Source organism: Seriola dumerili, unplaced genomic scaffold (genome assembly GCF_002260705.1).
Source record: "Seriola dumerili isolate Sdu_G_001 unplaced genomic scaffold, Sdu_1.0 BDQW01000056.1, whole genome shotgun sequence".
Taxonomy (NCBI): Eukaryota; Metazoa; Chordata; class Actinopteri; order Carangiformes; family Carangidae; genus Seriola; species Seriola dumerili.
The window spans coordinates 2,899,103-2,910,066 of NW_019174311.1; the positions used below are offsets into that span (position 1 = coordinate 2,899,103).

At 41.4% G+C, this 10,964-nt stretch overlaps 1 protein-coding gene across 1 annotated transcript; it reads right to left on the bottom strand.

Annotated features, from left to right (window-relative positions):
- Positions 1 to 1,530: 1,530 nt before the first annotated feature.
- Positions 1,531 to 10,338, bottom strand: LOC111219268 (zinc finger protein 362-like). The gene is made up of 9 exons (XM_022741893.1): positions 10,256 to 10,338; positions 8,145 to 8,208; positions 7,600 to 7,861; positions 6,984 to 7,088; positions 5,957 to 6,275; positions 4,996 to 5,220; positions 4,514 to 4,592; positions 4,235 to 4,393; positions 1,531 to 3,548 (listed from the first exon to the last, which is right to left on the bottom strand). Exons 2-9 carry the CDS (start codon positions 8,205 to 8,207, stop codon positions 3,432 to 3,434), a joined length of 1,329 nt encoding a protein of 442 aa, XP_022597614.1. The 5' UTR covers position 8,208; positions 10,256 to 10,338; the 3' UTR covers positions 1,531 to 3,431.
- Positions 10,339 to 10,964: the final 626 nt, after the last annotated feature.

Below are 10,964 nucleotides of genomic sequence, written 5' to 3' on the forward strand. Positions count from 1 at the left end.
TGTTGTTGGCGTAAATGTCTGTTTTCAGGCCAGTGGCTTGAGTAATAAGTTTTTATTCTTTTGAAAACATACTATATACTGTATATGTAATTTACATTATTCTCAGTTCCATCTCAAACATAACATCTAGCTGTAGCACCTTTTCTGAAGTGCCCTGAAGAACACAGGGTACCCTATTAGTACCATCCAGAGGTTAAAGTTACAGTAAAAATACAACAAACAATACTGTGTACAATGAAAAGAATACTAAAGGAGAAAAAAAAATCAAAAGGAGAAACATCACCTCCACACAAACTCATAATATTGGCCTATGGAATATGACTTATACTGCAGTTTATTTCAAATGGGTAAAGCTTATTAAAGATTAAAAAGAATCTTAACTGGGTCGGAGTACAATAACTTCACATTTTGGTCCAGTGGTTGGGTGTAAAAATTTACCACTCGAGTAAAATTTATGTGTATTTAAAAAGTAGGGCTGAGTAGAGTAGAGCTGGCACTGATGCATGTGCAATGTATTCAACCTCTGCAACATATACTTCTAATACTAAGAAAATAAAAGTCAAAGCTTAACAGAATAGAGAAAGCACACACACTGTTACAAGATTTGCTTTCTCTTAAAACCTCAACAAGGTTCATATATGGCACGAGTTAATGGGATGTGAGGAAAACATAATGTAAAAAGCAGTGTTTCTTTGATCATAAGTGATGATCATGAAGGTGCCGTAAAAGTTAACATCAAATATGAAGTGAAAGATTTTGGAAATAAAAAAAAAAACATTCATCTTTCTTCCCTTCCATGTTGCTATATTTTTTGCCTCCCCAAGTCAATAATACAACTTCTTAATACAATCATTAAATGTTTAAATTGTCATCTACCGATTGCCTTTCTTCAAATTTAGACGACCCTGTAAATGTGTACTTGCACAAAAATGTGAGTAAAAGCAAATAAAGTAACAGATAAAGACTGTTATTTATACACAGTCAGTACTCTTAGCTGCCACAAGTAATGCCCTTTGGCATTTTCCATCCAACAAGATTGAAACAATTTGAGCCAAAACCACAAGGCCTAAAAGTGCTTTAAGATTATCTTTGGATGTCTCCAGAATACACCCAGCAAACATTTTTCTACTTTCTCAATTCTTTATAAGGGCAAATATCATCTGGCACATTTTAGAAACCCATTTCATGGAAGAGGAAAAAAAAAAAAAAAAACTAACTAAAACATTTCTGATGGCCAATGCATCCGGCAGTTTACATGACGCTTACGAAAGTGCTTATTAAATCTGACACAAGACATTCTTTGCCACTCGATCCTCCGGACAACATCTAGCTGTATTGTTACATTCACAAAATAATGCTGTGCTCATTTTTGACAGACAGCCTGTGTCAAGACGAATGGAGGCAGTCCACTTACTGAATCTAGCACTGAATGCTTACAGTGCGTTCAGAAAGTATTCAGACCCCTTCACTTCTTTACATTTTGTTATGTTGCAGCCTTATTTTTCCCCTCATCAGTCTACACTCAACACCTTATAATGACAAAGTGAAAATTTTAGAAATGTTTGCAAATTTATTAAAAATGAAAAACTGAAACATCACTTAAACCTAGGAATTCAGACCGTTTGCTCTGACACTTGAAATTTAGCTCAGGTGCCTCCAATTTCTCTTGATCATCTTTGAGATGTTTCTACACCTTGGCTGGAGTCCACCACAGTTCAGTTGATTGGACATGATTTGGAAAGAGACACACCTGTCTATATAATGTCTCACAGCTGATAATGCAGTTCAGAGCAAAACTCAAGCCATGAGGTGAGGGAACTGCGTGCAGAGCTCAGAGACAGGGTTGCGTCGGGCAGAAATCTGCGGCTACAAAAAATGTCTGCTGCATCGGCTGTGGTCAAAGCCTTTTTGCTTAGGAAGGTTCCTAAGCAAAATAAATGAATACTGAGGAAAGGTTCCTCAATGCTCCCTTTCTTATCTCCTTCAGCATAGGGTACACTGGACCATCCTTTATGAAAGCAAAGAAGATAATGCCATCCCAGAATTCCTTGCGGCAGAAACACCATTCCAAAAAACACCATTCCACAAAACACCATTCTACTTCATTAACATCCATCCTTGCTGACTAGTGTCAGTGCTGTAGGATTCTCTTAGCACTACAGTTGTCTTTTCATAAGCCCTCATGAATCTTTCCTTGACCTCATGAGGTCAAACAAAGTTGTCAGGAAAGGAAATGTTTTGACTTTTCAACTGCAGCCCACCCTCGCTGAGTCAAACTGAGCAATCAGGGGAAAAGGGTCTTGGTAAGAGCGGTGACCAAGAACCCAATGGTCACTCTGGCTGAACTCCAGAGATCCTGTGTGGAGATGGGAGAAAACCAGAAAGACAACCAGCACTGCAGCTCTCACTGATCTGGGCTTCATGATAGAGTGGTCCGATGAAGCCTCTCCTCATTGGAAGCTGCTTGGAATTTGCAAAAAAGCACCTACAGGACTCTCAGACTGTGAGAAACCAGATTCTCTGGTCTGATGAAACCAAGATCGAACTGTTTGGTCTCAGTTTGAAGCATTATGTCTTGGGGAATCCAGGCAATACTCATCACCTGCCCTTTACCATCCCTAGAGCGGCGTAAGGTGTTGGCAGCTTCAGGCTGTGGAGGTGTTTTTCAGCAGCAGGGACTGGGAGATTGGTCAGGGTTGATCGAAAGCTGAATGGAGCAAAGTACAGAGAGATCCTTAATGAAAACCTGACCCAGAGTTCTCAGGACCTGGGGTGGAAGGATCACCTTCCCAAAGGAAAATGACCCTAAGCACACAGCCAAAACAACGCAGATGTGGCTTCAGGACAACCCTGTGAATCCCCCTGAGTGGCCCAACCAGAGCCCTGACTTGACCCCAATGCATCATCTCTGGAGTCAACTGAAAATGGCTGTTCACCAACAGTCCCCACGTGACCTGACAGAACCTGAGAGGATCTGCAGAGAACAATAGCAGAAAATCTGCACATCCAGTTGTGCGTAGCTTGTTGCTTGTTGCGTCACGCCCAAGAAAATTAAAGGCTGTAATCGCTGCCAAAGGTGCGTCAACAATGTCCCGAGTAAAGGGTCTGAAAACTTATGTCAATGTGATACTTCAGTTTTTCCTTTGTAATAATTTTGCAGAACTTTCTAAAATTTAGTTTTTCATTTGTTATTATGGGGTACTGAGTGTAGACTGCTGAGGGGAAAATGACTTCAAAGGATTTTAGCATGAGACTGCAACAGAACAAAATGTGAAAAAAGTGAAGGGGTCTGAATACTTCCTGAATGTGCTGCATGTCAGCTGTCATAATGCTAATGTAAGCCTTATGTAGATGGCCGTGGGTGCAGGGCCTCATAAGCTCCAGCCGAACGTAGACTCTGAATCCGAGCTGCTCCTGAGCAGCCGGGGAGCTCAGATGAGGGAGATGCGTATGGGGATGCTGGGGGACTCGGTCCTCTGGGGTGACTGGTGGCTGACTAGGTGCTCCACCACTGTGTGTTTGGACATGTGCTTCATAAGGTAGGTCTCCTGTAAAGACATGAAAACATTAGCAAATGGTCCAAAATGAAATTACTGCCGTTATTACATTTTATCTTTGGACATTTGACTTTTTCTTTCCTCACATATTGACTCAAATATGTCTATCTGCCAAGTAAAACATGACAGAAACTCATTCGTGAAGTCAGAGGGAGGAGCACAACATCACAACCTGGCACCAGGTCAAGTTCAGAAGCACAAAAGTTTATCTTGAGCAAGAGAAGAAGAAGAAAATTTTAAAGCTTTATTGTGCTGGCTGTGTTAGCTAAAACAAAACTCTGAACTCACAGTTCAACCAAACACAGAAGTCTTTTTCATAGCTCAGTTAGCTCTCTTTTTGGGTGTGTGCTACAACTGGATTTGGGGTAGTCTGTCGGTCTTAAAGAGATATTTGGAGATTAAACATAATACCTTACCAATCTGAGTTATTGGGGAAAAAAATTATTAAATGACCCGGTACTTGGTATTTCCCTCTATGCCCAACTGAGAGGTGCACCCTTATTAATTATATTAAAAAACTTCACCACGTTTCTGTTTGTTTCAACAGGAGCACGAACATGTTGAGTGTTTAAATGTCACAAACAGGAAGCAGCTACTTTCAGACCAAGCGAAACAGAGTGTCATCAAAGGTCATCAAGACATGCTGAGATAACACACAGTTAACAGGATTTACTCACTGAGGTGTATGCCCGGCCACACATGCTACAGCAGTAGGCCTTAGCATTTTTGATGGCGTGCGCTGACAAGTGGATCTGCAATGATGCGGAGTCTGAGTAGGCACGGTAGCAGTTAGGACATTTATAGGGCTTGTCTTTATTGTGCTGCCTCTGGTGAGACTGTCAGGGGAAAAACAAAATAAAAACAGGAATTGTGAAAGCAGACCACCTCATTTTAACTCCTATTAGCTTTGGATTTTAGTTGTGTTTGGCAGTACAGCTGTGTGACCTTGCACTGACCTGGAGGTTGGACAGCTGGGTAAAAGCCTTTTCACATCCAGGGTGAGCACATTTATACGGCCTATCGCCAGTGTGGATTCTGTGGCAAAAGAAGCAGATGATTGGTAAAGGTCATCAGAGATTACTGAAATTTTGCATTTTAATGCCTTGGATGAGAGAGAACCACAGCAGCTACACCACAGAAGTAGAGCAAACAAGATCAAAGCATTTTCACAACAGATCTTATAAGCAAAGTAACTCCAACGGTTTTCCCCATATTCTAGTCAAAACCAAAACCATATTGAAATTCCCCAAATTACAAAATACATCTGAGGTTGTAAAGGAACTGCTAAAAAAAAAAAAACATGACTTTCCAAATGTTGTAAACAGTAGTAATCTGTGAGTTGAGTTGATAGAACAGTCACTGATTTGCAGTTGCTCCTCAAGGGCCATTTCTTATTTCCCACATTAACATGAACCTCTGTGTTCACAGCTGGACCGACCTGGTGTGCTGCTGCAGGTGTGACAGCTGACGGAACGAGTTCTCGCAGTAGGAGCAGTGATAGGGTTTGATCCCCAGGTGGATGCGCAGGTGCTGAGACAGGTAGGAGGCGTTGGCAAACGTCTTGGAGCAGTGGGGACACTTGTGTGGTTTGGCCTCCGTGTGGGACTTGGAGTGAATCTGCATCTCTGACTTGGTTAAGAAGGTGAGCGGGCAAACTTTGCATCTTTGTGACAAAAAAAAAAAAAAGGAAGGAAAAAAAAAAAGAAAAAAAAAGCATGAACATGATCAGTTCAGCTGCTTCAGTCAAATAAGGCAAAATAAATCATTTATTTTTTGAATTAATTAATTATTTGTCAAGAATTAAAGACACTATACAGCGTAACACCATTCAGTGTCAATACAAAGAAGAACCTCAGTCATTTTCAAGACAAAGCAAAACACGACCACCTCTGAATTATAATCGATATCCACACCATCAGTAGCTCTGAGTCAGAGCAGAGTTTAATTCAAAAGAAGTAGGTAACGGTTTAGGATCCAATTAGTTGCAAAGAATTCCCACAGACTTGTCTACTCTGTGCCAACCTCACAAAGTAAGTTTTAGTCTTGCAAGCTCCGTTTTGCTACAAGGTCTTATTGTAGAAAATAAAGTAGAAATTGACTAAGTTTGGCAGTTGGAAACCAGATCACTTAGTCTCACTGCCTCTGAAAACTCCTGTTCTTTATGAAAAAGTAAAATAGAAGAAGAAGAAGAAGAAGCAGCATGGCGTCATATTGATGTGTCAGTGAAGAAGAGCGCATCTCAATCATCTGCACCATCTGCAGTCTACTTTAAACCAGACCTGCCTTAGGTAAATGTGTATTGATCTTTTGCAGACCACAATTAAATGTGTGAATTGGCTTTGCACGAGGAACACTGAAAGGAAATGTCCCAACAAAAGCAGCAACGTTCTGTGTCAAACCTGTAAGTTTTGCCCTCTTTGGGTGCAACAGTGACACAGCCTTGGTCAGCTAGGATGGGGTACGGCACCACCAGCAGAGGACCAGTGGGGTTTTCAGCTTTGATCTTCTTCCGTCCCCGGGGTGCCTTGGGTGGCGGGCCCAACAGTCCTGCCAGGCCTCCAGCCTTCATGTGGTCCATGCCAGGACCACTAGCCAGGCCAGATATGATGTTCACAGAGGGGGCGCCGCCCAGGCGGTTCTGGCTGCTGGAGGTTGGAGTCGTGGGGGTCAGGGCCTCTGAGGTGCTGTGGCTGTCGGGTCGGGATGAAGGAGCCAGACCTGTGGAGAGGGGAACCACGACTATTTTAAACTGTAGCACAACACAGGACTTAAGAGGCTTCTGATTCTTTTAACCACTGTTTTTGCATGTTCTAGCTTTTTTAACTATTAATCATGTGTACTTTTTATTTTTGAATGCATGCTTTGAACGCATACTTCCATACTGTTGCACACAGCCACTGTTAGCATGCCTGGAACAGTTGAAAACATGCATTGAAATTGCTAAAGCACAGAAGCATAGTTTACAAAATGGCTAGATAAAATGCAAAGAATGCATGGTTTGTAGTAAATAGGCTAAAAAGTGCAAAAGCACAGATATGTTTGTAAGTTTTGTTTTGTACTAATCAGTCTGAAATCATTAGTATTAATCTGTGTATCCTCATCACCAGCCAGCAGCCTGAAAATCAAAAACTGTCTGTGTTATTCCCTAAGCGCTGTTCAAACATTTGACCATTCATCCATCACAATACACAGTCTCTCCACTTTAAGCATCAAGTATTGTTTTCAAAAATATTTCAACTAACTAATGATATAATAAGTACCATAGCAGTTTGCTGTACACTGAACACTGACTGTTAGTACAGTAAATGTACTCGTCTTATTTTCCAGCTATTGTACATCCTTCATTGTACCTGTGTGTGTCAGTGTATCCCAATCTAATGTGACAATGTCCTACATACAGTTTATATTAATAACTGACTGCAGTACCTGAGCGATGGTTGACCCGGCCTGGTTGCTCGCCAAGCTGTCTCATGTGCCAGTCTTCCCACAATCCTTTGGCCTTCACTGCTGACTTGTCGTCCATATTTCCATCTGAAAGTTGTCAGGTGATGGCATTTTAATCGGAGAACAGGTGACCGTGTCTTGATATAGACAAACTTCAATTGTGCAGAATAGCGCACAATGTGAGGTCGACAACTGTAGTCGACGGAGACCCTCGCAACCTTATTGTCTGTTTTGCTGCACCAGACCTACCCTACCTATACATTTATTTAGTTTCTTTACCTCACGAAACCTTTTTTTTCATTCAACAGAATAATCCAAACTCCTCAGTGCATTAGTGTTTAATGTTGTCTTGATAAAGACAGCCATACAGGGACTTTTCCTGGATAAAACACTGTCTAAAAATAGCAAAGTTTCCTGATATAAACATGAAATATCTGATCAAAGAATAGAAAGAATAAGCAAGACTAAAAAAAAATCTCACAAATCACGCAATGGCAACTTTTGATACTTGAGAGTTCTCGATAGTTGATGCTAGTGACACATTTGGGTCTGTATTTACAAATGAATTGTACCAAGGCCTACAGACCATGAAGACTACCTGGTCCGGAGCTGGAGGCGGGGCGGGCGTGCAGAGCGATGTCCGGCTGTCCAGAGCCCTGTGGCTGCGGGTGGTGGCCCGGCACCTGCTGCGGCTGGGGCTTTGGCACTGGCATCCCGTGCTGTGCGCTACCATCTGGGGATGAGGTGGGCACCAGCAGAGACTGCTGGGAAGGGGTGGAGGTAGGCGGCAGGTGCAGGGGTCGGATCTTCTCGGCCATCAGCTGCTCCTTGATCTTGTTAATGAGCACCAGGTTATCCAGCTGAAAGGGTTAACGGGTCATGCTCAACAGAAAACAGCCACCATGTGTGAATGTCATTCATGTCCCAAAAACACATCCCAGGACAGAAAACAGTGACCAGCACATAGTACAAGTGTAATTTTATTTTTAAATCGACGGGAGGGAACTGGGACAGATCCTCTGTCTGAGAGTTTGTTTCAGTGACGCACTGGTGCTGAATGGCTGAAAAGACATTCACACATGGAAACAAATGGCAATGAAAAGCGGAAACATCACCGTTGTTACATGTTACAAGGGGACTTACCTGGCCTGGCATGGATGGAGGGGGCGGCCAGAAATACGGGTTGTTAAATCGAGGCTCTGCCATCCTGAAATGAACAACATTTACTATAGTCACATTCAAAAGTCAGGTGATATTTAATGTGGTGTTACAGTGTCACAGTGTGGTTTGTGATGCAAAACACGGTTTTTCAACTTGTTTAAATAATCTAATCAAAACCTGTCGGCAAAGAGTGTGAATGTAACCAATTGCCAGACAGGAACTATAAAGATGAAAATTATGACACGCTAACCACTAACGGGTTTCATGTGTACTAGAAAGGCTGAGCATACATGTTTAATTAGTTCCTATCTTATTCACCTTCGTCTAGCTGTGCATGCACTTCCGTACTTGGTCACAACATTTTAAAGCATTAAGCACAATTTAGTACTAAACTCAAGCTGCTCCACTTATCCAGTGTGGAGAGACTTTGATAAGAAACTCTTCTTACGAGGATGTCTGCAGATATCAGCGAGTTTGAAAATCGAAGACCTTCATAAGACCAAAAATAAATGTATTTAAGACAGATTTTGGGATGCATTGTGCAGGAACTGGAGGATTTCAAACATAAATGTTATTAACACTTTTAAAGGGCTTGCATTAATAAATATCTGTTCCTATTTCTACTTTCCTTTAGGACAAATACCAAGATTATTTTGCAATTTTTATGACCGGTAAGTAAAAAGGTTTGGTTAATCTAGAGAAGATCTTTTCACAGCAGATGTATTGACAAAAAAACAAACAAAAAAAACAAAACAAAAACCAAAACAAAACCAAGTTATGACAATTTTGTTTCTTTTAGGCTGGTATCTGAAAATGTGTAAAACTGGATTTAACTTGGAAACATATAGTTGTATCTCAAGGTTCACTCATCAAGTTTTTGGGGCTTTCATCCACATTTCATGGTCTTGCTCAACAGATGCTCAGTTATCATGGAAATGGCTCAGCTGTCATGATCAAACTCCATCCACTGAGGAAGACTGTGGCAAGCGAGTGAAAAATACAGTAAGTGGACCTTTTAAAAACTGTATTTAAGATATTTTAAAGAGTTTTAAGGACATGCAGTCACCTTGAAGATAAAATTATCTAATGAATTAAAAACGTAGTAAAGTCATAAACTGATGGCTGTCACTGAGGTCAAAGCTCATGTTTTGACAGTGATTTCTGCTGTAAATTAGGCCTACAGTGTAAATGAGCCAAACTATCACCTTTAACTTCACACAGGTCAAACACATAAATGTCGCCTATAAATATTTTGTCACTCGCAAATACACAGTAGTCTGACAGAGCCAGAGCCGTTCAGTTTGAACATTTAGCCCCTGTGATCCTTTTGTCTGAGAGTGAATTCCTGAAAATAAGTGCACGTCGCTTTAAATGTTCAGATAAACGCAAAGAAAAAAAAAACTTTCCATTCTTTGACTTTTCGGACATGTCGTGTGTCTGAGAGCACCTCAGGACTCACACTGATGGAGGATTGTACGGACCGAGCCTCCCGGTGCGACTCAGACATTCTCAGACAGTTTTCTTAAAACATTTCCAGACAAAAGAGAAACAAAAATGGCAGCCTTATTTTTATAAGGCGGGACGCCATATTCTGCAGACCCCAAAAATTTAGGAGCATGAACATGTTGTCGTGAGGAGGGTGCTGGGGGAGAAGAAGCGGCCGACGCAGACACAAAGGTGTGTTTATCATGTCAAAGGCATGAATGATTGTTTACGGCGAATTGCAGGTTTGAATAGCCCGGCCTCCCCACCTCTTAAAAAAACTGACACTTCCTACAACAACCATGCCCTGCAAAAAACAGCACGGAAACGGACAAGATGCAAGGCTCGACCCAAACACCACATCGACTAAAACAACCGTAGCGATGCGTTAAGGTCAAAACACAGCCGGCGCACAATGCCTCGTCCCCCGCGACACGCTGTGCCATCTTCACCAAATTTCACTTTTAGGGCTGCTTTTTTTCACATTCTGCAACTTTTGAACGAATCAAAGGACAGCAATTGCACAATGTGCACCATGCACGCATTTGGGAGTCTATCGCTTATCACAGAAATGCACAGCAGTGAAGACACGAAAAGACATGCACAAATACCTTGTGTCCTGATTGCAGATATTGTCTTGCGAGTACAGCTATAATATAAAAGGTTGATGTTCTTTCTGCCTGCCTCCAGTCGGACCACCGCTTCCGGGTCGCTTTGTTCACTTCTGGGTGCTGCTGCAGGCTCAACACAGTACAGACACACAGGGAAATGTTCTGCTAATGTTGCTTTGGATTTTTATAAGATGACCTACTTTATTCACATTTTAATGGACACCGCATTTCTGATGAATGTATTCACGGTTCTTCAGCGCAGTTTTGGGTGGATTTAGCGGACAAATCCGCAGGAATATACTCAAAAAAATCACCAAAGAGCAGTAGCACAATGTACAAATACTTCATTACAACGAAAAGTACTGCGTTCAAAATTTCACCTAAGTAAATAAATACTAAATGTACCCAAATAACAAAAGTTATGTAGCTGAAGCTGCTGAAAGTGCATTTTAACCTTCATATAATTATATCTTAATGATCTCGTTATAACGTTATCATTACCTTATCATGTTATCGTTCGTTACCATGTTTTATATGTGAAATCTTCTTCTTCCCAGTCAGATAAATCTGGAGGTAAAACTACATTTGGCTGTTTCTAAAATGCATAGTCAAGGAAAAGAAGATGGTGCCCGAAAACTTAAATGCACCTGTATGTAAAGTGAAGAACCAAAAGCAATATCTAACTCCCCAGTATCTTTCATCTTTTGCA

Coding starts and splice junctions, on each gene's coding strand:
- LOC111219268 (XM_022741893.1), bottom strand. CDS start 8,207: ATGGCAGAGCCTCGATTTAACAACCCGTATTTCTGGCCGCCCCCTCCA. Junction 7,089..7,599: donor CGCCTCCAGCTCCGGACCAG/GTAGTCTTCATG, acceptor GACAACTTTCAG/ATGGAAATATGGACGACAAG. Junction 3,549..4,234: donor GTGGCCGGGCATACACCTCA/GTGAGTAAATCC, acceptor ATGTCTTTACAG/GAGACCTACCTTATGAAGCA.